The sequence below is a fragment of the Cucumis melo genome, chromosome 12 (genome assembly GCF_025177605.1).
Source record: "Cucumis melo cultivar AY chromosome 12, USDA_Cmelo_AY_1.0, whole genome shotgun sequence".
Taxonomy (NCBI): domain Eukaryota; kingdom Viridiplantae; phylum Streptophyta; class Magnoliopsida; order Cucurbitales; family Cucurbitaceae; genus Cucumis; species Cucumis melo.
The window spans coordinates 17,924,746-17,952,143 of record NC_066868.1 but is presented as its reverse complement, the minus strand read 5'-3'; the positions used below and the strand labels follow the sequence as shown (position 1 = coordinate 17,952,143).

At 33.1% G+C, this 27,398-nt stretch overlaps 2 protein-coding genes across 2 annotated transcripts; both read right to left on the bottom strand.

Moving 5' to 3' along the window:
• Window positions 1-76: 76 nt before the first annotated feature.
• On the bottom strand, window positions 77-11,774 carry LOC103498239 (E3 ubiquitin-protein ligase COP1-like). The gene is made up of 13 exons (XM_008460765.3): window positions 11,078-11,774; window positions 8,737-8,814; window positions 8,307-8,462; window positions 7,017-7,373; window positions 5,082-5,239; window positions 4,914-4,979; window positions 4,399-4,477; window positions 2,499-2,654; window positions 2,304-2,402; window positions 1,733-1,837; window positions 1,434-1,613; window positions 787-897; window positions 77-689 (listed from the first exon to the last, which is right to left on the bottom strand). Exons 1-13 carry the CDS (start codon window positions 11,486-11,488, stop codon window positions 522-524), a joined length of 2,124 nt encoding a protein of 707 aa, XP_008458987.2. The 5' UTR covers window positions 11,489-11,774; the 3' UTR covers window positions 77-521.
• Window positions 11,775-23,064: 11,290 nt separating this feature from the next.
• On the bottom strand, window positions 23,065-26,552 carry LOC103498237 (ubiquinol oxidase 4, chloroplastic/chromoplastic-like). Its single transcript, XM_008460764.3, has 9 exons — window positions 26,272-26,552; window positions 25,850-26,045; window positions 25,667-25,760; window positions 24,981-25,096; window positions 24,645-24,753; window positions 24,279-24,347; window positions 24,111-24,182; window positions 23,986-24,033; window positions 23,065-23,523 (listed from the first exon to the last, which is right to left on the bottom strand). Exons 1-9 carry the CDS (start codon window positions 26,403-26,405, stop codon window positions 23,294-23,296), a joined length of 1,068 nt encoding a protein of 355 aa, XP_008458986.1. The 5' UTR covers window positions 26,406-26,552; the 3' UTR covers window positions 23,065-23,293.
• Window positions 26,553-27,398: the final 846 nt, after the last annotated feature.

Genomic DNA, 27,398 nt, shown 5'->3' with positions numbered 1-27,398 from the left:
TGTCAGTAGAGCTTGGAAAAGACAAGTAATAGAAGTTCTAAGAGAATAAATGAGAATGTTGCATGTTTTAGAGAAATTTTGAATGACAATAATCAAGTTTAAATTTCATTTCATTTCCTTTACATAACTTCTAAGTATTTATGAATGTCTACATTTGTCTCTCCCCATCAAAGTTCAATGTTATAATATACAAACATTTGCAGTATTTCAAACTATGTATTGAACTCTTTTCAACTCTCCAACAAATATTCATTCTAAACTTAGCTTGCAAATAATCACATATTTCTACCAATATTCCCACTAACCCTAACCCAAAAAAAGAGAAGAATATATCTAAGTGAGGAGATGGAGTCCATTGCATAATCCACCCTTTCCACAGAAGTTGAATGAAAACCAAATTTACAAGGTGATATACATGGAAGTAATATCAATATCACCATATACACAGACTGAGGGTGAGGAATTTTGTTACCTTATTATACTTTCCTTGTCTTTTCTCTGTCTCTCAAGCTTATTGGGATTTAGGGTGCAAGTACCAGCACTTTGATTGTTCCTTGGCTGTTTGCTGTTAAAATTGTTGGGCTATCACTCTTCCAACAAACAGCACTTATGAAATATGAACCTGCATCTTCATCATTATCTTCCAAATCTGAACTAAACCTATGCCAAGCCATTGGTTTTGATATAGCCTGCAAGTAAATTGCCTTTTAATAACTTGATAATATTCATCACAAGCAAAAATCTATGTAGTTGAAAACAAGATGGTGAAAAAATAAAAATGATAACCTTGTGGTAAATGAAAACTTCATTAGTTTCACTGCCGCATGCTATGTATTCACTGTTAACTGTTAGACCCACAAAATTCTTCTCGTTTGTGTGTCCTCTATACACACACAGCTGAAATAATTATAAAGAGACGAATCAGTAAATTGTACACTTTAGCTCTATATTGGTTTGAGACAAAATCACCTTGAAACACCTTTAATCACTCAAACTTAATTCAATTTTACACTTTAAATGCAGACTTCACACTATTACAGTTGAGTTTTGAATGATTAAAAACCATTTCAAAAGTGATTTTGAAAAGAACAAAAGTGATTTCAACTGTTCATAATCACTCCCAAACATGATATATAAAATATGTTAGTTCTCCTTTTCCATAACCTTCTAAATTTGCTTAACAGAGAAAGAACGATTCTAAATTGTATACAATCAGAGAGAAGACAGAGAAGAAGAGGTGTCTGAGTCATAACAATGACAAGATCTCTAGTTCCAGCAAGCACAATAACCACACCATGTCCTTTGCGAAAAAGTTTAAGAATTTGGCAAGAAAGATTAACGAGTGACGAAAAAGAGGGGAACAAGGAGCACAATTTCATAAGATTAACTTCATCTTGGATGTCAATGGATAACATATCAAGACGATAACTCACAGGCAGATTTTCCTTTACATCCCACAACCGCAAAGTGCTGTCAGTTGATGCAGAAGCAAGTTCGTTGTTCGACAAGAATTTCACATAAGAAACAGCCTTCTTATGGCCATTAAAAACATGCAGCGGTTGGCTGATATTTCTCAAGTCGTAGTAGTGGATATTATGATCAGCGGAACCCACCTGAAAATGCTTTAGTGTTAGGGAGAAGGATTTGCCAGATTGTGCAAGCAGAGGGTGTTCACAAGAGTCAGAAAATCTTTAGCTATGATATTTGTATAAAGAGACCAAAATAGACATACAGCCACGTATAAGCTAGATCCTGGGTTGTACTTGACCGAGCAAACATTTGCCTTCATGTCAATGTTAAACACACTAGCTTCCTGTCTTGTGCACCAAATTTTGACCTGTTAAAAGAAAAAGAGCAATGCACCTGAGAATAGAATCAGAAAAAACATAATGGAAAGAACCTAGCGTTGTAACTTGATGTTAGTAAGCAGGAAACGAACTTGTTTAAGAAAAAACCACCCACAACTGACAAACTATTAACCCTTTGACCCAGACTTGAGTAATACACCACTGTATTGGACAATTTCTACAAATCATGTGGTAGTACCAGTTTCAGCATGAATCCAAAATTATATTGGCGAGTTGACAGATATGACCCAACAAAGGATAGCATTTTCCAAGTGCACAGTTGACAAGTTTAAATATTCTCTGCTACAAATTTAACCATTGAAAAAGATGAAAAAAATTGCAATGCAGAAATTAGGGAATTGCTAGTTAATCCTCACTTATGAGTATCAATCACAAATCTAATTTTGAATCAATAATCTTCACTAATTCAAGATAGCGTGTGCTTCAGTCAAATACCTTACAGTCATCACTGCCTGATACAAGCATGGAAGGTTCAGAACGTGAAAAATCAACACTCCAAGCTCGTTTTTCATGTTCTTCGTACTCCATAACACTCTAAAAGGAAAAGAGCCTGTTAAAAAAGAGAGGTATGACCAAATAATGGAGATAATTGACAAACTAAGAAAACTTTAAATAGATAATGGCCACCACCTGACGAGTGTTAACATCCCAGACAGTTACTATTCCCTCATAATCACTACTAGCAATATGACTTTTTGTGTACTTGTTCCAGCTCAAGCAGCTAAGTTTTGACCGAGTAGACATCTCCACAACTGGAAAGTGAACATCTGCTGGTTCATTTACTACCTGGAAAGAGCAAGTACTATTGATATTTGGTAAATAATTTATATTTGCATCATCTATATTGAGAATAAATTAAACAAAAAAAAGGGATACAGGTATATCGTATGGTCATGAACCATTACATAAAACATTAGGCAGATTTGTACTCTGTATTTCCCTCATGGATGATTAATACAAAGCCATAACAATTTAAACAAAGATATACCCTGTAAGTTTCATTAACCAATATTTATCAGTTGTTCTCGACATTCAATATCTTCCTCAAGCCTAAGTGAGCACCCGAGAGGGGTTTTTAGGACACTATGTATATATATTATGAGAATGACCACTTTCATTGAGAAAAGAAGGAAAGATACACCTATAGAATAAACTCTCTATAAAACGGGACTCCAACTACGCAAAATAACACCTAAAGAACAATTAAAAAAAGCCTTTGAAATTGAATCCCACAAAGGAACATGAAAACAAACAAGAGAGCAAATCTCATTAGAGTCCCTCTGTCCAAATCTCTAGTTCTACCAGGCCACTCGCCCCACAGAACTCACAGAATAGCAGACATCCCTGAAAAAGAAAAAAAGTGACCCTCCCCACAAAGTGGGTTGAGTAGGAACTCCTCAATCATTGCACAAAAATCTTTGTGACAGGCAACCACAACGCCAAGTGTATGATAGAAAGAATCCCAGACTGAACTAGCCAACTTAGAGCGTCGAAAAATATGGTCCAGCTCTTCCTCCACCTTACGACAAAGAATGCAATAGAAAGGACCAACAAGCAAGGGACACTTCCTCTAAACCCAGTCCACCGTGTTAGCACAACCGCGTAAAACTTGCCATGTAAAGAACCTTACTTTCCTAGGAATATTAGTCATTCAAAGCACCAAAAACCAACATACCAAAGGGAGAAGGATGAACCAAATTATGAAAGAAAGACTTGCACCCCCCTCCAAAGGACCAGGGTTCCATATCCTTTCATTTTAGAATATATATAAAACTATCTATATTCTTCTATTCTATTGTGCACCTCACAAGAAAAGTCTAGTTGAGTCATGCTTAAACTTCAATTTTTTGTTTGTTAATTATCAGACTTATTATTATGAAACCAATAACTAGAAAGGTCCATTCCACTCAATGATCTCCTAAAAAAACTACTTTTAAGACATTCCCGATCTTATTAATATAATTATAGATTTTAGTGTATATATAAAAATTTACCTACATTTTCCATTGCACACCTCACAAGAGAAGTTCGGCCTCATACTTAAGCCTTGAATAACTTTTGTGCTTTCAAACAACTCAAATTTTTAAAACCACATATTGTGTATATTCATTTATTACTTCTTCAGATGAATTTGGAGTTTTGAAAGTAATGAATTATAATCCATGTACGTAGGAATAAAGTTTCATCAACCCATTCAAAATGTTACATAAGTTCCCAATTCCAAGATTTTTAGAATGGAATTTCCTTAGCAGCTCCAGAGATGTTAACATTTCCGTAGATTGACTCTTACTTTTACAAATAGACTTTACCAAATGAATTTTGAAAGAAAATTTAACTTTCTAAACAAACAAATGGGCCAATGAATAGCAGAAAATAATTCCTACAGTAAATGTGAAATGAATATTGAAAATATGAAATCATAGTATCACCATCTTCTGTATCTAATTGACAGATTATTATATTACATGTGTCTCATTAGCTATTAATACCAAACACTTAGTTTTCCAATGAAGAAACGTTAAATCCTTACCGAGCTAAACTCAAAAACCTTGATACAACGTGAGACACCAGCTGTAGCAAAGAATTCGTCATCACGATCAAACTCTATACTGAAACAAGAATGTCATGATTATCATTTCTGAAATTTTACAACTGAGGAAAAATCCTAAAAATAATGGACATGCATTTAACTCAGACTCAGTGAAAGACAAAATGGTGATTGAAGAAGGCTCAAAGTAATTTATCAAAATAAATGTCAGTCACAAGAATCTCATTAATTCAAAATCCGTAACAATTGTGGTCATCCTTGATATTGTTAACAAAATGTTTCAGGTACCTTAGGGCAAAAAGTAACTTCAAATTCAACTAAATTTATTTTCTAATTTAAACCAGATATCTACTATAGGCTAAATTGTACCATGATCTGTCAAAATTAAAGTGCATTATTATTAAATAAATCAAGTTTTAGAATGATCAAGTAAAATAATTGCCCCAGCAGAATTCCCAACCAATAGGAATATATAATGTTATATCAAAATCCCTCACCTTGATACAATATTTGCTGAATGAAAAAGATCGCCATGTCGAAGTTCCGCAATGACCCTCAATCGGCTAATCCATAAGCCATGTGATAAGACAGAAGTAAATTATGCCAGCTAACACTCACTAGAGAACAAATGCCAATTAATTAAAATAAGCAAATAAAAAATGTACCTGTATCGCATAAAAGAAGTTAGCACAGATTGAAAATCTTCAAGAGCTGGATTATAACTTTCTCCGCCACTAAACTTTATGTCCCTATCTTCTTGTTTATACAATTGTTTCCTCCAATTTCGTCGTTTTTGCAGATAGCAATCTTGCAATTCATTAAACTATAGAAAAGGATAAAACTTAAATGTCAATAATTGAATCGGACAGTAATGTAGGCATTCCATTTCACTTTAACAATGCTATTTCTAAACTTAAAACGGTTGACAAAATAGAATCACTAGATGGATTTAATCAGCGCAGACAAGCTAAATTTTCCTAATTTCACAAAAAAAAAAAATCAATATGAAAAAAGATAGAAAATAAATTAATGTACAGCTCCCCCAAACTAGATGTTGGTGAAGTTTTGAAAGATGTTGACATAAAGCAAACTAGGAAGAATTCTTTTCTAATCGGCTGACCGCACTTTCCTTATTGTAGAAAAAGTCCTGACCTCCTCGTTCATTGCTTTAGGTGACAAATTCTGTTCCTAATCCCTCTCTCCTTCTTCCCAAAAAAAAAAAAAAAAAGAGGAATTAAATGCCCAAATCTTTATTTTATCCTTGATCAAAAGTAATATATATTTTGTTTATAGAAATGAAAAACAGATCGCGAATTGATATTAACCGCCCAAGCATCAAATTATTAATTAAATTTTAATTTAACAATTTTGATGTAATTTTAATATTTTCAACTTTTATCCTTTTTTTACTTATCAAGTAAGGGATTTTGTCTTTTTACTATGATAGGAAGCCATTTCAGCCTTGCTATTAGGTTGTTTGGAGGGAAAGATTCTTTGTGTTTCTTTCAAGTTTAGCCAGGAGAGCTTCTTGAATTCTGCAATTCATGTATCTAGTTGCATGCCAAGAACATTCAAATGGGATTGATCGTCTTATCTTGTGGAGTACTCAAATCTTGGACTGAGAAATTTGTTCTTTGTCTTAAGATATTTGACCTTTAAGGCAATCAGTGTCTACCCCGATCCTTAAGGTTGAAATCAAGTTGATTTGGGAGGTTTTAGTGATTTCTCATCCCAAAAGGGTTTTTAATTCCAATTAGTTGGGTTTTCATATCACAAATATTAATAAATAGGTCAAGCAATGGAAAGAGAATCAACAATACAAGATCTGCAAACATAAGCTTTCAACAGAACTAAGACTTGACATTCCTCGTACCAGGAAAAGATAGAAACAGAAAAGCTAACTGCCCACTTCAGCTTAAGCTATTGTTTTGTTTTGTTTTTTTTTTGGTAAGAAACCAAGACTTTGGTCTAAGCATTATTAACAACTCTCAAATATTTCTGTCCTGCTAGATCCGTATTACCTACAAAATAGCTGAAATTGGGCATATTCTTAAAAAGAATGCTGTTTTCAGGAGTCCTAGGTCAAAATCTAACAAAAAGAAGACTCGACTTTAGGGGAAGGAGAATGAACTTCACATTTCACAAAGGAGTTTATTCCACATGAATGTACCAAAACCATAATGAAGAAATATCGATCCGGACTCCAGAGTTTCACCAATACACTATTCATAAAATTCAGCAAGGAGGCAAATAGCAACAAGACCTCTTACTATATAAGAGCGGAAAAATGAAAGACAAACATAATTTTTGAGTGTGTGTAATCAAAAACTAGAGTGTCACTGTATTCATTGGTTAAAAATATGGAATAGAAAGATAATTATTAAGATCTTGAGTCATAATGATATTTGTAAAAGTATACATCACTAGATCCAAGAATCAAATATCTACAATCTTCACAATCACCTTGATTATTGTTTCAGAGAATACTAATTAAATCTCCAAATCATTGCAATTTTGCCGACTAAGAAGCCAGTCTGTGATTAACACCATTGTGATAACTTTTCTGTAAAGTGAAATTTAAATTGAAACAAAAGTTTTACCTGTGTATGAACCCGCCTTTTATTTGCTACAGTTAGTCCAGATTGTGCAATAGAATGCAAATCTGAACTACAATAAGCATCTTTTCTAAGTGGTCCCTGGGAGCTTAATTGTATCTTCGCATCTGCTCTAGGGTTGGGGGAATTCCCAGAACTCATCCAGCCTTGTGACCGTTGGACGCCACTATTAATTCCATTTCCATGCTTGTCGATTAATGAAGACCGTGATTTTGTGGATACAGTGTCATCGGCCAGCATTTTCATTTTTCCTGAATACCTTTCTTTAGACCTATGTAGTTCCAATCTCTGCTTCTCCACAGAGCTTATATCTTCCTTAATGTAGTGAAGATCAGCTTGTATCTATAATGAGAAAATAAATAAATAACGAAGCAAATCAACAAAAGATATTCTTGAATGAATCAATGGGAGATCCTCTGTATTTATAATGGGAAAATGCTTGGTGCATACACCGAAACTGGACGTTCTAAAATGCTGGTAATACAGTGATAATCCCTAAACATAATACCCTCTATACACATGTAAGCTAAACTTAGCCATACTCCATGTAAGGTTATACTAAAGTATGGTCATTCCTCTGAAGGCAGGCAGCACATTTGTGGACATATTTACAAATGAATTAAAGCATCAACATAAAATTAATTATTTACCTGGTAGAACGTTGTCCGAAACAAACGAGAATAAGAACTCAGTAGAACATTGTCCAAAACAAAGGAAAATAAAAACTCGACAATGTGCCAGAGAATATTAAAAGAATTGTCCAATACTTGATTGAAAAATAGAGTTTCATAAAATGGAATTTGGATGCCCTGGACAAATTTAGTTATGTCTAGACTACTAACTTAATCTTAGTCATTAATCAAAGTAATTTGTACTTCTTCAATCGTAGTCATTAATCAAAATAGTTACTTCTTCTAGTAACATTAAGTTCATTTCCAACTTGATAAAGTTAAACTTACTTGAATTCCAAACATTAGTTACTCAGTATATTAGATCTAGTCGTTACTATCTTTTACACACTGAAAAACAGCCAATCAAATTATGGACAGGTTAGCCAACCAAACCTCAGAAAAAAAAACTTCTTTTTTTCCATAAGAGCACATAAACTTGTTCATGTACTTTTTTTGTTTGTTTGTTGCTCTTTATTATTATTTTTTTCGTTTTTTTTTTTTTTTTTGAACCAGAAACACCTATCATCATTGAAGTAAAGAAAAATTCATATACCAATTTATAATAAGCAAGAAACAAAAAAATGATAATCAAAGTAAAAGAGACCTCATTAAGCTCCTCGAGCTTTTGCTTTCTCAAGCAATACAAGAAGCCAAGTAAAATTTGCATATTTGTCTCTGCTTCTTCTTGCTCCATTTTTCTTTTCTTCTCGGCGAGGAGAGTTAAAAGTTCTTCCAGATCCTTTATTGTCATGTCACATCCCTGGCAAAGGTGAGCAGGAAAAGTTCAGCTTGTTTAATGATGAGGATGATAGTAAGGAGATTAGTGATAGGAAGTTTGTACTAAAATCCACACATTAGCAAATGTGGAAATACTAGTATGACAGTCAGCTAAGAAAACTATATTGTCCTTGAACCCTATGTTGAAGGTAATGATGCAAACCTTTGCAGTTCATTTTCCATATTGGAGTGATGGTGAGTTGTAATTCTGAAAAAGAAAATATATGTATATATATTGTAATGGAAATTGTGCTGACCTTTTGTAATGCCTGTTGAAGATATCCAAATGGGGATGTAGTCTTCTTTATCTGACGAGCAGAAGTTTTCTTTAACAACTGCAAAAATGATCGCAAGTAACCATGAAGATGCATTGCAATGTCATAATTCAAGAATGCAATTTAGAATTACAAAAACATCATGACACAATCATTAGAAATAAAGTCGAGACAAGGGCATAAGAATTTAATTTCAACAAGAAGCCTCCATGATATTACTGAAATATTAGAGCCAAAATATTCAATTATAAAAACCAACTTGAACATAGTTCAACTAGGCGAGACATTGGAAAACCTCCCTTCCAGATATGAATCCTTACTCCTTGTTTGAACTGAAATATTCTAAATTGAATGTTGATTTGTATCATCGCATAATCATTATTTAGGTTAAGAACGTGATTTGTATCATTGCATAATCATTTTTTAGGTTAATTTACAAACTTGGTCCTTCAAAAAGGTTAGAATTCAGTCCATATAACTTCAATTTATCCTTTATGGTTTGTTAAAACCACATAGACTAAATCCTAACTTTGTCCAAACCATAAGGTCAAATTGGAAAATTCAACCCCTTATTTTTTTTTCTTTTATTTATTTATTTATTTATTTTATTTTTCTGAAAAAGAGACCCCTTTTTTTATGAATGCAATATTGCATAATCATTCAGTTGAAATGAATATGTGATCAAGGTATCATCAGAATAATTGGAAATTTAACATTGCATGAGACACTAAATATAAAACGTTGCAATACTTTAGCATAAAGCTAAACTACTGCATAATGAAGTAGCATCAAGCTAAACTACTGCATGGTGAAGATTTTGGGAACTTCTACCATGTTAGTACCCTATGTCACAAATTATAAAGCCATAGCTTAGATGACATGCAAAACAGTTTGCTCCAAGTGTAACGTAAAGCTACACATGGTCAGTGTTTTGAAAAGCACTCTCAGGTGTGTGCCGAGGCTCGACATCTAGGTCTGGTGCCTTGCCTTGAAGGTGAGGCTCATAAAATAAGGCGTGCCGCAGGCACAGCCCTTTCATGAAGCCCTAAGGCTCAAAAGCCTACACCTTGGGGCTTTATTATTATTTCCTTAAACAGTAATAATTAGGGGTTTTCCTTATTTATTAACTAGAAAAATCAAATTTACTAAGCCTAAATGCAAAATTTCTTGCGTTAAAGGATCTTTTCTTTTTTTCATATTTCCACTTCAATTATGATTTGCTGTCTCTTCTTAATGTAGAACTTTTTTATATAGTCCTCATGAAAAACAAAGTCCGCACTTTCTTTTGCATCTTGCGCTTAAGCCCTAGAAGACAATTGCGCTTGATTGCCCCTTGAGCTTTAAAAGAACACTGCATACGGTTAGTGATCTGAAGACAAATATAAAACAACAAGAGATTCAATTAAAAAAATGTGTTTTCAGTTAAAAAAAAATGTATTCCATGTTTTCAATACTTTTGGATGTATTTTGTAGCATATTTCAAAATTGGATTCCAAAATAAGAAAATGTTCATACTGTGTTTGATAATATATTTTATAAACCACAAGAATAGTTCTAATAACAAAATTATTATATTATGAAATCTCAACTATTATTATTGATTAATGAACATGTAAATTATGCATAGCAACCTATAAAACAGAATCACAGATCATGTTTATATCTAAAATTAGTGAACATGTAAATTCAGTACAACCACATTTCAAATATAAAAAAAATTTAGTATGGTATGTGATACTATTTATTTTTTACAAAAATAAAATAAGTTTATAACATGAAAGACTATATTAATAGAATTTTATATCTTTCTTTTTTAATGTAACTCTATAGTTTAATATTTCAAACTCCAAATCTAGATACACTTAGACATTCACTATTAGGACCACAGTAAACAATTTTCCAAAAAACAAATTTCAAACAAATTAGCAAACATACATATAGAATCTAGATTGCATAACAAAAATATCCTAAGAAACTTCACAGATCTAGGGGAAGACCAGCAACAATCAAAGAAATTAAAGAAAGATAATCTCGCCCATAATGGAATGGTTTAATTATTATATAAAAATAGCATTAAACGATCAATCTCTCACAGTATAGAACGGTCTCCAATGCAAGAACAGTCAAAGTGTCAAAATCTTAGGCACTTAGTCACCCATAAGTACTTGAAAACTACAAACTAAGATGTGATTATCAACTAACAATCGCATAAAATCAAATAGAGACAGCAATCAAAATTCAAAACAAAACGAAAGGAATAAAGATCCAATTCAAGAAACAAGTGAAATAAAAAAAAGAAAAAAAGAAGTGAAGACGATCAAACCTTATCAAGCAAAATATTGGGGAAAATGCTGGTACTCCGGAGAAAATGAGCGCAACAAGGGCAATCACTCTTATTCCGAAGATGAGTAACAATACACATATAACAAAAGCTATGTCCACAAGTAGTGAGAAAGGCATCCTTAATGATCTGCATGCAAATAGGGCAAAGCATATCCTTATCCAAATCATCGGTATCAGAATGAGAGGCGGCGGCAGTAGGAGTGGGAGTAGCAGCAGCAGCATTGGCATCCTCCGGTAGGAATTGAGGCATTAGGTCGGAGGGAGGCGGGGGAGGAGGAGAAGGAGGCAAAGGAGGAGGAGGAGGAGGAGGAGAAGAAGAAGGAGTGGAGTCGAGAGTAGAAGGCTCAGTTTTGACAGTAGGAACCAAAGCTCCAACGGAACCGCCACCCATAAGTGAAGTTGGTGAAGGAGAAGAGGGAATGAAAATTATGTGGCTGCCATTGAACACACACAGAGAGAGAGAGAGAGAGAGAGAGAGAGAGAGAGAGAGAGAGGTTTAAAGAAGGAAAATGGAAGAAGGGGTTAGAGAGGGAGAGAGAGAGATATTAACGTACGGAAGAAGAAAGAAAGGGGGAAGGGAAGGGAAGGGAATAAATGGGGGTTTGTGTGAAAATGGGAATGGCAATGGGAAGAAGGGGGGCGTGGCGTTGTGGACAGATATTTTTGTGAGGGCCAAAACTGCCCACGTTACCCGCCTTATTTCTCCCTCTCTTTGTTTCTTTTTTATTTGATATTTGTTCCTTTCTTTTTCTTTTTCTTTTTCTTTTTCTTTTTCTTTTTCAAAATATTGTTTTTTTAATCCCAATGTTATGTTTCTCAACTTGTTTTAAATTAAAATTTTAAAAGTTCAAATCCATCTTGGTTTTCGGTTTTTGTTGTAAGATAGCATTGCATACTTGGGTTTGACCTTATGTTTCTTTTTGGTTTTTTTTTTTCACACAATGTTTGACGGTATTGGTCTGTGTTTACTTTTTCTAAATTTTCATCTTTTTTTTTTTTTTTGGCTTCCTTCTTCGTGTTTGGGTTTGGAAATATGTTTTTCAGCTTTTTTTTTTCTTTTTCTTTTTCTTTTTTTTTTCTTTGTTAATTTCTTTCCCTCATTTTTTGAAAGGGTCACTGGTTTTTGTGTTTCTTTTGGTTAATGCATTTATGAAAATGTTGGGTTTTTGTTGTTTTTTATGAAAAAATTTGGCATTATTTCTTTTGGTTAGCATTTATGAAAAACGTTTTAAAAAGGAAACATAAGTTTGGTATTATTGTGTTTTTTTTCTAAAAAAACAAAATCTTTATACATTCGTGAACATAAGTCTAAATGATTTCTATGCATGAAACTATTAAAGAATTATTAGGCCCTCATACGATGGAGTGGAGTGGAAGAGTTGAGTGGATTATTTTAACTTACTTTATGTTTGGCCTAAAGGTTATTATAATCCTATGATTAGGATTAGGATTATTCTACTTCTTTTCTCATTTCTCATCTGTCACTATTCCTTACTTTCTCCTCTGTTACTATTCATCATTCCTTGTAAGGGTTTATTATATATCTTACAAATTTTAATTATGTCATAAGAAAAATCATCTAATGAAATTTGTTCATATATATACATACATACATAGATAGACAGATATATACACACACACACACACATATATATATACACATACATATATATAGATATATGTATCTATATGTATATGTATGTATGTATGTATGTATGTATGTATCTATATATATATATATATATCTTTAAAGATTTCATTTAATTAAAAATTGGATGAAATTTTGAGTAACATTGAAAATTTAAAAGATTCTAATATCATTTATGAAAATTACCAAGACAATGGATATTTAACACCAACTTGACCAACAAATCAACTTCCATCTTTTAATTTGAAATAAGTTTAAAGTTAAATGATATTTTCTAGAACAAATTCAAAAGTTTAAAAAGGAAAATAACAATTTTCCAAAGTTTTAAAGAATATTAGTAATATTACTATCGTATTAGAATCGAGATTATTTTAAGTTAAATGACCAAACTTATTGTCACGACCCGCCCCACTAGCCACTTCACGTGACCAAAAGGAGGCGTGCCGCTTAGACAGCCAACGCTTACCTCTCTACGAGATAACAAGTTGAATGTCTAGTAAGTAGAACTTCTCAAATCAATCTCCGACGCAATGATCCAACTTTGAACTTGGGAGATCTTTACAATTCAGAACAGCGGAAAACACTTAAACATCTAGCTTAGCCTAATTGCCTAGCCTTCACCACTTAAACTCTTTAGGTACTAAGCGATAAGCACCACAGAGATATATAAACACAACATATCGGAAAATAAAAAACACAACTCTACTTTTATTACTTAATCTTATACTTTACAAGTACCTTTCTTTTCTCACAAGGCATAAAAATAAAACCTAAGCTCTAAGTTCCCCGCCTTCTTTATCCACTAGGATGCTACTCTCCATGTCAAGGTATCTAGTAGTATATGAATCACTTCCTTGTCCTTCTCCTTGATCGCCTAGCAACTCATCTCAAAGATAAGACTCATCTCACACACAAAACTGGGATGCAACCCTCTCTAAACATAATAACTTTAAACCATTCAAAGACGAATAACTTGATCAGCTTTCCCGCGTCACAATCCATTTTACCTTTCCTTACTTGGCCTCAACGTCTGAACACCTAAGGAAGGAAAAGTTAAACACGTAAGTCAAATATTTATTAAGTGAAGATTTTAGAAAACTTTTTTAGCTATACAAGTCAAGCACAGATTCATTTTCATTTCTCAAATGCGTCTTCCAACGCCTCGTTTCATAAATCACTGAAATCTTACATTAGCTTCTCTTATTCCTTTCTACCAAGAACATAAATCCTTCCCATCGCCAAGCATACTACGATTCACTCTCGCCAGTATCTTCTGATTGTTCTACTATGATGTTCACTCTATCCACAGCATCTGCGAAGTTGCCTAATTCATTTCTTGTTGCACTGATCATCCACACAACGTCATTCACATTATGTGCACACCACTGTAATCACTACTCACTTGATAGGACTAAGGCTAATGGTTTACACACATTCATCACAATCAACACATAGAAAGCAGTAGTTTTCTCTTTTCAAACAATAACAACAATAGTAATAACATAAAGAGGTACAAAACGTGTTATACATAACTCATACTCATAAAGAGTATTAAGAAAATACTAACAAAACATTTAGTTTACAAATCACTCACGCAGGAGTGTTTAACTTAAGAAGGTCACTCATGCAGGAGTGTTTAGTTTAAGAAGGCCACTCACAAAATATTTCTTTTAAATCATTTGTCATATTTCATATCACATTGTATGATCATCTCGCAAAACCGTTTTGCGTATTTAGTTACATCATTGTATCATTTTCTCAGCTCAATTGTTTACACACTCTTTTGTCAAGTTACAGCAATGTGGAGTAATCTCAAAGCATTTAGCAAGTTCCATTGGTATCATTGCGCATAACATGTCTTCCAATGCCAAATCACACAACAAGCAAATGACATCCCATAACAGAACACACAACAAGTATGAGACATCCTATTCAAGATCACACAACATGCATAGAGCATTCTCTTTCAGATCACACAGCAAGAATAAAGTATCTTATCCCAGATCACACAACAATGATAAAGCATCCCACACAGAACATAGAGCAAGTATGGGACATCCTATTCAAGATAACATAGTATGAATGAAGCATTTCATTCCAAATCACACAGCAAGAATATAGCATCTTATCCCATATCACATAGTAAGTATAAGGCATTACGTTGCATAGGGTACAAAAATCATCTCCTTTCAAACTTTATCAAGTCTCATGCATTTTTTAGAAATTGTCATTTCATCACACAGAAATTTTAAAAAAACATTAGTTTAGAACTTTCTTTTCAATAAACAACATCAATATCAACAACAATATCATATATTAACGCGTTAACATAAGTATGTCATAAGACTCGAAAAGAATGTTTTCAAACACTTCTTTCTTTTATAGAATGTTTTCAAACACTTCTTTCTTTTATAAAATCCACTCACACAAATTTCTGATTCTCTTCTTCCCCAAATGTCTCTCCTCGCCTAGTACTCCCTTAGTAGCAAGTCAACTTCTTGCACTCTCTCAGCAAAATCTCCATAACAACACTTCTCTTAGGGCCTTCATCCCTATTTATACTAATCCTTTGAACCGGTTACTTTCTTTATGTGTCAGTTTCGAATTACAACTTTACACGTGTCGCCTTTACCACCTTGTTGCACCATGAAGTCAAATTCAAGCTCGACAAGTAAGCCAATGGTCAACTCAAGATTAGACATTCCCTCGGAAAGTTAAACTTATCTTCTCGTGAAGCTACATTCTTCCTCGCGTTCTCTTTTTTGAGAAACTAAACTCTTTTTTTTGCCTTCTTCTTCCTCGCCTTCTCTTTCTCGCCACAGACTAGAATCGTCCACTTTTCTTCTGGCTTCGCTTCTTGATACTTCACCAGCTTGCCTAAATCTTCTTACGATAGAACTTCTTTGCCACAAAAACTCTCTCTCCATCGCCTTATCTTAAACGCGACTTCCTTCTCTCATTGAACTTTATCTTTAGAATAATCATTATTTTCATTTTAGAAGGATCATCTCACTCCTTGGTGCATCTCTTATTCAAAAGGACTCCCTTTTTTGGATTTGGGCCTCACACTTATAGTCTAAGTAAAACATATAATGTTTAGAAGTTTAAACAGAAATTTTGAAAACTAAAATAGTATAAATAAATATGTGAATTTAATTAATTAAAGTAGCATTTAAATATTCTTAGTTCCCTTTTCCCTTTTTATCTTTACAAAATTCTCAAAGGTGATCTCATGCTCACCAAGCGGACATAAATTACCATTAGCCCAATACTCTCATGACATATGAATTAAATTCGTTAACTTATGTAACAACGATTTTTTTATCACTAATTATTGTTTTTCATAAAAAAATATTATTATTTGAGTTATGTTTTTAGCATTTATGTTTGATGACCCTTCCTCTGTCCAATTCATTGTTTTTGCACCAATCAGCTGCTCACGGTAGTGAAAAAACAAGTTTGAAGCTAAATTTATTAAATAAACATCCTAATTAATCAGGTTTGATAAAATCAATTTAAGGAAAAATGTTTCATGTACAATATATATGTATGCCAAAAAAAGAGTAGTGAAAATCCAAATTATAATAGTTTCCACACCCCAAATACAGATTATAATAACACAAACTATAATAATTCACCTCAAACATAGATTATAATAACACAAACTATAATAGTCTGCACCTCAAACACAAACTATAATAACCTAGACTATAAGACTTTGTACCCCAAACACAAACTATTATAATCCTCAAACTATTATAACCCTTAGACTATTATAATCCCCAAACTATGATAACTCACTTCTTGCCTCAAACGCCATCTAAATATATTTTATTTGATAATTTAATGTAATTTTGTTATTTTTCAATTTTATTCTTTCTTTTTATTAGTGTTAAGGTCAACAGACCCACCACATATCTCTACGATGGTATGATATTATTCACTTTAGGTATACATTCCCTTCTTTAATCAATGTGAGATTTTGTTCGCGAACTCCTAGCAATCCTCCCGCTAACAAAGTACCACTTTGAGTCTTCCGCTAACTGATGGATACTCATGTTTTTAGAGGGGGTGAGAAGATAGACAAATGTAGATTTGTTGATATCTTCAAGCGTACTGTCGTCAATTCAGATGAGATGAGGTAAGGAATAAAATATTATTTTTATTAAATATTTATTTTATCTCTAATTAATAAAATTATTTTTGATGAAAAAACAAAAAACCAAGCAGAGACATGCAGCAGCAGAAGATAAAGATCATGCTTTACTATATATGCATCTAAACGATTTAGAAGCTAACATGCACATGCTATGCGATGGACCTAAACGAAGAGGGAGGAAGGTAAACGATGTTCTTACCTTTGTAGTTCAGAACCTCTTCTTTAATTCAATGCTTCTCCACTGCCTGAAAAACACGAGCTAGGACAACCACCAAGTTGACCCACTATGCTCAGGACCAAGAACGGAGTTGTGGGACTCGGTTATGCAAAGAGAATTTTTTGAGAGAGAAGGGAGTCAATCGTTTAGGTGTTACAAGAGCAAAAAAAAAAAAAAACACATCCATTTTCTCATTCGGTAATGAGAAATTTTATATGAAATCATGCAAATTACATGCAATATTATTTCATATAAGTTCAACACCTCATTAATCCATTAATTATCAATGGGATTAGTAGCTTCAAATTCACAATTAATTGTCACATTTCCCATTAACCGTTAATAGAGTAGTTAACCAAAGGGGCATTTTGATCATTTGACCAACTTTAGTCAAAGTCAAACTTTGACTTTTCTTAGTCAAAAGTCAATTTTTTGACTTTTTACTAATTTTCCCGTCTTGACTAATTCTGACCTCCCGAGTATGAATCCGTATTCATTTCTCTAAAATTCAAATCATATTTGAAAATAAATTCGGTCAAAGTTCAAAATCAACATGTTGTTTTTTTTTTTACTGTTCTCTAAACTTTTCAAGCTTTTAAATATGAATCTATATTCATATTTGTTTAAATCATATTAAAACACAAAACTTAAAGTTTATTTTTACTGACTTATATCTTATATATTTGTCGGTTTCTCTCTCTTTATCTTTATTCGAACAATTCGAATTACTTTAACATTCTTGTTCTTAGTTGAATCCATATGAGCTAGTAGGGGAACCTAATGGACCTATAGATCATGGGCTCCAACAATTTGAGATTAACTGGCTAAACTCTTTTAGACCAAAGTTAATCAACATTCGCTAACTAAAGAGTCATTCCACTAAAGACTCTCAGTTGCACTCCCCTCACTATAGATATATTTCTGTCCACCTGATATAACCATAATGGATAAGTTGATCCTTCACAGGTTGTTCGTAATCTTGGTTGGGTCAAAATACCGTTTTACCCCCGAGATTACATCTTCCTCCTTAAGACCCACTGATCCACTATTGAACAATTGGTTTAAGGTCCAGCCTATAAACTAGAATCCTTCTCGGACCAATGAGAAAGTGGGGTCCATTGTTCAAGACTTGGATTTAGTTCTTAAGGGAATAACCTATCTACTATCTCAGAAGTGGGTAGGAGTGAATTCTATCCTGTACCCTATGTCCCTAGCTATCCACTCGGTCTTACCCCTGAAATGGGAGGCTTATTGGGCCAGCGATGTTGAGCTGCCCTCACCTATGCAGATCTAAGGATACTACCGAATGAACAGAAGTTCATAGTTAGCTCAGGATTAAGATCAAGTTACCTAGGTCATCATAAATGAAATAGTCAGTTTATAGTTTACGGTGTTATAACTAAAAGTGACTATTTCGTGGTTCCAGTCTTATGTAAACCATTTACGTAGGACACCCCCACTCCCATGTCTCTACATAAACGATTCAGGATTATATCGTTTGTACTAATTACGGAGCGGGCTGCATCCATAATGTTCATCTAGAATAAGGCGCTCAACCTTATTCATATACTATAGACTATTTGAGCTATTAACTTGAACTTAATCCATTTTTATGTCTTTACATAAAACTCAAGTATATATGACAAACTAGTAAATAGCTTCGGGACCTTAAATTTATTGGTTTTAAGATTATAACATTCAATAATAAATTTTATTAAATCAAATAACAAGTATGAGTTTTAGGACACAAATTCCAACAATTTTTCAAGTTTTTCTTTGAGGCGTTGAAACTAGTGAGACGATGAGATCATGATAGGTTGAGATTTTGTAGTAACGTGTAGAAACATTACACTTTGATATGACTGTTAAAGCATTACGACAGTTGAAGCGTTACAAATCTCATGCATTAGTGCTCAATTAACCAGACATTACAAAACCTATCGCTATAAAAAGTCTTTCTCTGTCTCATTTGATCCATCCAAAAAACTCATGTCTTACGAAATTCTCTTAAATACTTCTTCTCCCTTTTTAGTTTTCAAGCAAAGTCATTCCAAAGTATTGGTTTTCCAATTGATCTTGGTGCAACTCCAATCGAGTATTCTGATTGTTTTATCATAGGGACAAAGTGGATAATCAAGAATAGTTTGCACTCCAAGCAGAGTCGTTAAATGTCTTAAAGAGGTCATGATTAACGACTCAACCTTTACCTAATAAGTTTTCTATTTTGCAGTTAGGTGTCTTGCAGTCTAGGCATTCTTTTTAGGCTTCCACACCAACTAGGCGCCCACCAATTTGGGCGTCCTTAATCTAGGCGACTAGCTAACCAAGCGACCAAGATCTAAGCGGGTCTTCTTATCTAGGTGTTTAAACATCTAGAAACCTAATTGTTGTCTTCTAATGAAGGAATGGAATTCCCATAGCAGAAGCATATGAACATCATGCAAATAGAATTCAATTTGAAAAACCACAAAATTCAGAAGGAAAAAAACTCAATATGCTTTTTGTAAGGATGTAAGGAAAAAACAAATATAACCTTTGTAGATTCCTCCCATGAACGCCACAAAATCTTCCTTGTTAGTCTCAAGATGAAAATCACACAGAAAATTGTGAGCTTTTGTGATATTGATTTGGTGAAGGAAAATTTTTGAGAGATTTTGCAGAGAAGAGAAATTTTGAAAACAGAGGATGGAAGTGAAAATTCATAAAAAAATCTCTTAGTATCTTAACCATTTAAGAGGGATGGAGGTGGAAGTTATCAAATAACTCCCTTCCTTTTCCTCCACCAAAGTAGAATAACTCTCATTGATGAATTAAATTTATATTAATTAAAATAAAATTAATATAAATTTAAATCATATTATATCTCATGTATATCACGTGTATCAAAATGAACATCATTATTTTATTAAATGTATCAAAATGGATATCATTAGTGTATCAAATGTATCAAAATGGTAGTTTATCTAGTGTATCAAATATGTATAAGTGGTCTATCAAGGTATACCAAGTGTATCATATGGGTTGGACTTTTTTTTTTTTTTTTTTTTTAATATTTGTAAAAGAAAATAAGTTTGTGCTCTTAGCCTAAATTTTTAAATTTATTTTACCAAACATGTAAAAGGCCCTTAATTAACCTACAACTTAAACATACAATAAGGGAAAGAGGCAAAAGAAGCACACTTTTAGTTTTCGTTTCTAAAAGTAGCACGTTTTGTTAAAACTTGTAAAACATTTTTTCTCGATCCATCTTAGACAAATTGACTACCGAGATTTTCCTAAAATATTTAAATTTTCAAACTTATCAATTGTTTTGGGTTATTTCGGTGCACCTTGGTAGACATTAGACCGAGATATTTTACCACATTCAAATCTTTCCAAATCTTATTTAATTTTTTTATCTTTTCAAAAAAATTATTCAAATCTTCCCAACTCTTAGACCAAACCTTAACTAATTTTTTTTTTATCTTTTTTAAAAAATTATGGATCTTGATTCATCTTGGACAAAATTGTACTGAGAAACCTAAAAACTTGATAATCTCGATTCATCTCGAGCAAAATTGTACCAAGAAAGCCTAAAAATTGATAATTTTGGATTTTCTCGGTATAGTTTTATCTGGAATGAACCAAGATCAACTAAATCTTTTACCTAATTATCGTTAAAATTTTCTATTATAGTCTTGCCTAGTTTTATATAAAAATGATGTTGTAAACAAGATTTATGTGATAATTTTGTCAACTTAATTATGTAACACATAAACTAGAATAAATAATTGAGAAAGTGAACAAAAAAATTGTATAAAAAAAAATTAGATATGGACAAATTTAATTAAGATTCAGTATAATATTGAGAAAGATTATAGAAAAAGAAGAGTTGTTTGAAAATTTTGCTTAAATCTACATTTTCGATTTTTTTTTTTTTTAAAAAAGTTAGTTAAGATTTGGAAAATGTTAAATAAAGATTTGAGATTAACAATTTTTCAAATCTTCCCAAACCTTAACTAACTTTTTTGATATAGATATGCGCAACGGAATTAGGATAATTAAATTTTATCCTAAATGCATCTAAACCATTTAGAAATTAATTTGCATCGATTACTTTAATTAACTGAAATTAAGGTTAATACAAAGTCATACCTTTGAAGTTTCTCATTCTAATAATCTCCTCAAGAACACGAACTCTAGACCACCACTAGTGTTGACCTGCTATTATCTAAACTTAGAACATGATTGTGAGATTCGAGATTCGACAATCAAAGAAATTGAGAGAGAAATTGGAGGTGTGATTTAGGGTTGAGAGTTGAGAGAGAAATTGATTTTAGGTTTATTTTGTCCGTCAAAATTACAAAAATTACCAAAGGTCTTTTCTCATTTGAAGTGTTATCTATTTATAACATAATTACATGCAAAAATGCATATAATTAGTTCACCAAATCTCAACACCTAACATTCCATTAACTATCAGTGGAACACTCAATTCGAAAGTGTTTACATCCGATTTAGGCACTTGTCTCACTAAGTGTTAGTTCCAAGGAGAATATGGTCATTTGACCATTCAAGTCAAAGTCAAACTGAGTTTTTCAAGTTAAAAGTCAATATTTTGACTTTTTACCATTTTGTCCATCTTGACTAAGTTCGATCTCCCAAGCATGAATCTACATTCATTTTTCGGAAATTCAAATCACATTTGAATATAAAGCTGGTCAAAGCTTGACTTTTCAAAGTAAAAAATCGACCTTTTGACTTTTTACCACTTTGACCATTTCCATCATTTTGAGCTTTGAGTATGAATCTGCATTCATATTTTTTATATTAAAATCATGTTAAACATAAAAGCTCTATCTCAAATTGATAACCAATGACTATATTACATTTATTTGTCGGTTATTCTCTCGCTTTACCTAATTCGAACTTTTCGAACTAACCCAATAATCCAAGATTAATTGGTTAAACTTTTTTTGACCGAGCTAATCAACATTCATTAACTGATAGGTGATTTCACCAAAATCCTATAGTTGCACTTCTTTCACATAGATATATTTGTGTCTACCTGATATAACCATGATTAGTAAGTTAATCCTTCACAAGTTAATCGTAATCTCGACTGAATCAAAATACCATTTTACCTCGAGACTATTACTCCTTTAGTCTCATTGATCTACTATTGAACAATTGGTTTAAGATCAACCTATAAATCGAATCCCTCTCGGGCGGGGTGGGGCCCCTTGTGCTAAGTACAAAGCGAATCACAACTGTAGTATCCCAAAATAAAGCGTTCAATCTTATTCATATACTATAGACCATTTAGGCTTATATACTCAGACCTGATCCACATTTATGTCTTTAAATAAAGTTCAAATCACTAGATAGTCTTTAAATAAAATTCAAGTCACTAGATAAACTTAGAACCTTAGTTTATTGAATTCAACATCATAGTATTCAATTTTCGGTAATAAGTTCTTAATAATCAATTTATTGAATAAAATATAATTTTAAATTACAAACTACGAGTTTTAACACATAAATTCTAATATTTTTTTTATTCATAAAATTATCAATTTTTTAAAGATTTCTCATTACAATTTTGCTCCGATGAACTAAGATCCATAAATTTTTTGAAAAGATAAAAAGAAATAAAATAAGATTTGAAAAGATTTGAAATATGATAGACACTCGATCTAATGTCTAGCAAGACGCATAAAAAAACCCAAACAATCGATAAGTTGAAAATTTTTAATATTTTAGAAAAATCTTGATAGTTGATTTCACTTGAGGACCGAGAAAAATAGTTTTACGAGTTTTAAAAAAGTGTGCTACTTTTAAAAACGAAAACCAAAAGTGTTTTATTTTTGCCAATCTTTCAATATTATAATTCAAACTAGAATAATATGCACGTCAAACACCGACTATAATAACCAACTCAAAGTCCCAAAAGAGTCTAGAAGGTTCAATAGTGAAATAGAAAAGTCACTTTTTCCTGGGCACTTGCATACCATTAGAATTTTGAAACTCTGATCACTATAACCACTTTATTACAAAGATAGGCGCATCGTCACCTTTAATAATATCATCAAGTGATCTACGTGTGGACCTTAGATTTTTTTCTCCCGAATGAATGTGACAGAGATATTTGCTATATCTAAGCGAACTTACATTTTCTTTCTATGTATATATATCATAGCTTTTGCTTTACCGGAGGGGAAGAAGTAATGGATTTCTTTATACAGTCTACAATGCCTTCACAATCTGCTTCAGCTAAGTTGCAGAGTGGCTCATCATCTTCAGGGCAGCTCTCTGAATAAGAATGTGGCGACCGGAGATTCCCATGTGATTGACAGGCTCTCATCGTCTTACAATGCTCAGCTTCATCATCTCTGATGTTCACGAAAACATCGTACAAGCTTTCTAGAATAACGAAGGGAAATCAAATCAAATATTGAAGTGATTTTCAAAGATTAAAGATACATTTTTCAGTGATCTTAAACATGAAAAACTGCTTTATTCATTTCAAAATTACTTCCAAACATAACCTCATATTAATATTTGGTCAAAGCAAACTTTCAAACACAGAAAACACGTGCACAATAGGACCATCTACCACCAACATCAACCATAACGTATTATATTATCATCCAGAGATTTGAGGGCTCTTTTAGTAAACCGAAGAAACTTGAACTTCAATGAAAAAGAAAAGAAAAGAAAAGAACTAGAACCGCATAGACATGATTTGTGCCTCTACTCCTCTTATTTTAGTGAACCCTTTTTAGGGGAAAAACATTTTCTTGTTTAAGTCATGCCTTCATGGCTGTACTAGTGCTGACATTTGCACTATGAAGTAGAGTAACTAAACCAGATTTCAAATTTTACCTATTTTCGGTCTTCGTGATTTGGGAGCTCTCGAAGTTTGAAATTCATCTAAATGAAGTCAATTTGTTAGTCAGTTTGACTTGGAACAAAAGGGCTGTGCATGTGGTAAGAAAGATGGAATTTACCAAATAAGTACAAATCTCCTTCAGTGTAATACTTCACGGCAACCTCAGGAGCAGGCTGTTTTTTTAACTCCTCTATAGATAAACAAGAGGAATGGAACACATCAGAACTATATTCCCAAATGAAATGTAATGTTAACTAGAAAACGATCGAGATCACAACAAACATACCTCCTTCGGCCTTTAAAAATTTATCATAAGTTGAAAATGCATGGCTTTCAACACATTCAGAAAAGTGATCTGCAGAGAAATATGCCATTAGAAGTTTAATACAAAACACTTGAAGAAGTTAAAAGGACATCGAAGTAGAAATGTGTCCCAAAGTAGCTAGCCACTTATTATAGTTATACACTAAAACGGATGCCAAACTGCAATTCACATTTTAATTCCTTTGTAAGTTTTACTAAGGAAAGATAACTCAATTCTCTATTTTCATGGTAACTTCTTACAGTTAAAAGAGGGAACTGAACAAGCCCACAAGAGGATGCAAGAAAGAGTGTATAAGCAGTTTTATCTATCAGCTCCAACAATACTTACATGCCATTCTTGGGCTAATCATGTACATAAATACTGTCATAAAGTAATAAGCAACAGCAATATGTTGAGCAAGAAAACGATCAAACCACCAATCGTTGCCCCCCAGTTCCTGCACTCAAGTCAGAAAATGAGTTAATGTATTCAATAATTTAATGTCTAAATGGGTTCACAAAGTAAAACAGTCCACAAGATAGTTGGAAAGGAAAATTGTGTAGGAAAGACGAAGTCCTACAGAGCCTTCATCTATCACCAATACAGTCCTTCAACATACCAGCAAACAGAAAAGAGAATACTTCCAACTCTAACCAGGATGAAATAATGCAAGATAATTAGTACCTCCATGATCAGCAAGTGATGCATCTCATTCCAGCTCTCAGCAAAATGAACTTTCAGATAATCTGCTCTTCTCCACCACCCAAAACTTTCGTACATATGAAGAACTGACACAAACGCTGCAATTTTAAAGGGAGATATTAGAAACAACTACAAACGAGACACTACTGTACTCATCCTCAACTAAACATCCACAGAAGCTGTACAATCTGGCTTCCAAAATTAAAATAGTAGCAGAACCAATTATTTTAAATTAATCATCAATCTACATATTTATTAAAGAGCCCATTTTTGTGCTAATGAGAATGTTCTTCATTAGGTGACATAAAATTGTTTTTTTAGCCCGCCACACTGCATTCAGATAACAGACTTTACCATTATTGAGTAGGGAGCAATATTTGGTTAGTGATCTAAAAACACAAATTTGAAAACAAGGGATTAGATGAAAATCAAAGTTATATTTTATTTTTCCACTGTTTTCGAGAATGTGTTTAGGATCTCAAAATCCAAAAGAAATTTTCAAAAACAAATCTGCAAATGGATGTTTACTAAATTCATTTGATTAACTGAATCTGAAATCAGAAAAATAAAATCTGGATGATGAGATACCAAACGAAACACCTCTGTTTCAAGGAAGAAATCAACAAGGTGTTAACAAAGTGGTAGACATGAAGTAATTAAAAGCTCACCAAAATAGGGAACCCTTGCAATAGTTTCCAACACAAAGAACCTTGCGTAGTGTCTATCGTGGTAAAATGCATCAAGAATTTTGATTACCGAATCCTAGAAACATTAATAAAGAGTCACGCTACAACATCTCAAGTATTGCAGAACCAATTAAGCACAAGCATAGAACAGTGGACTGATATTACCGTGAGAAGAACATTAATAGATTGTTCAAGCTTAATGATCCATTTATCCAAGCCATTGGATGATGAACTTTGTGGTCCTTGGCCACTGCCTCCTTCCCCGTCTTGAACAGGAGAAGCCTTGGGAGGGAATGATTCCTCCAAAACTACTTTTTCCTCATCTTCCTTTAGAACAGTTGCCATAACCCGACATGATTTTCTACATCAACAATCCCAATTGATGGGGGAAAATGATAAAAATGACAAAACCAATCATTCACCTCGACAATTTTTCAAAGAAAGAAAACGAAATTGAGCTTAGAAATTCCGAAATCAACCCCAAAACTGAATCCTGGAAAAAAACCCTTCTCAGCTCACTAAGAAACATTCACAGAAACACAAGATACGACAATCAATGAAGCTGATAAAATCCGTGTAGGCGTTACCTGGAAATTAAAGGGCGTGCAGAGAAGGAAGTGGGTATTCTGAAGGAGGTAACATTCTTGGTGTTGCTTGGCTTCAATTCAACGGAGGAGATAGCAAAAACTGCCGAAGAGGAAGAAGACAGAGCGATTGACATAGCTTTGGAGGGAGGGGTAGGATTTGGAGATCAAGGTTGGAATCGTGGAAGAGAAAGTGGGGAAGTATGGGGCTGAACCCCGGAAGAATTGTTAGCCGGCAGTTGGCACTTTCCCGAGGCCATTTCCCTTGTTTGTCAACCTCCATCAAGTTTTATAATCTTGTGTGTTAGATATTTGTCTTAAATATTCGATTACAAAATTGTTGCAAATACGCAAATCGTGAGGAATTACAAAGTTAAGTTTTTGGAAAATTGTACAAAGCAGCACACTTTCACTTTAGGGATTTGAAAACAGCCCACTGGTTTTGAGAATCGTCAAATTTCTTCTTCTCGATTCGTCTAATCGAAATCGTCACTAAGATTGTTATATAGTTCGGATAACCCCAGATTTGTACACATGTAGGGTGCGTTTGGGAGAAGAGTTGATTTATGGAAGGGTTAGTGTTAAGATAAAACTAGTGTTAAGTTAAACCTAGTTTTATCATAACTCTTGTTTGGGGGAAGGGTTTAAAAAGATAGTTTTATGATAACATGTGTTTGTGTTTGGGGGAAGGGTTAGGTGGGAAGAGTTAATGATGATTTTATGATAAAATGTGTTTGGGGGAAGGGTTAGGTGGGAAGAGTTAATGGGGATTTTATGATAAAATGTGTTTGAGGGAAGAGTTAGGTGGGGAGGATTAATAGGGATTTTATGATAAGATGTGTTTGGGGGAAGGATTAGGTTGGTAGTTTTATGGGAATTTTATGATAAAATGTGTTTGGGGGAAGGGTTATGTGGGTAGGTTTATGAGGATGTTGTGATAAATTTTATTTAGGGAAATTGTTAAATGGGTTGGGTTAATTAATTTTTTATGTGGTATAATATTTTTAAATTAAATTGTAAATATTATTGCATACTTTTTTACGAAACCCTCGAATCCGTCTTATTCTCCTATTTTATTTGTTATATGTGTAATGTTATTAAGTTAATACATACAGTTGCCCAAATTAAAA

Excerpts from the sequence above, each read along its gene's own strand:
- LOC103498237 (XM_008460764.3), bottom strand. The coding sequence starts at position 26,405 with ATGTCAATCGCTCTGTCTTCTTCCTCTTCGGCAGTTTTTGCTATCTCC. Across the intron at positions 24,754-24,980 it reads ATCACTTGCTGATCATGGAG|GAACTGGGGGGCAACGATTG; the intron begins GTACTAATTATC and ends ACTTGAGTGCAG. Across the intron at positions 24,348-24,644 it reads GATTAGCCCAAGAATGGCAT|ATCACTTTTCTGAATGTGTT; the intron begins GTAAGTATTGTT and ends ATTTCTCTGCAG.
- LOC103498239 (XM_008460765.3), bottom strand. The coding sequence starts at position 11,488 with ATGGGTGGCGGTTCCGTTGGAGCTTTGGTTCCTACTGTCAAAACTGAG. Across the intron at positions 8,815-11,077 it reads CCAATATTTTGCTTGATAAG|TTGTTAAAGAAAACTTCTGC; the intron begins GTTTGATCGTCT and ends TCATTTTTGCAG. Across the intron at positions 690-786 it reads AAGTTTTCATTTACCACAAG|GCTATATCAAAACCAATGGC; the intron begins GTTATCATTTTT and ends ATTTACTTGCAG.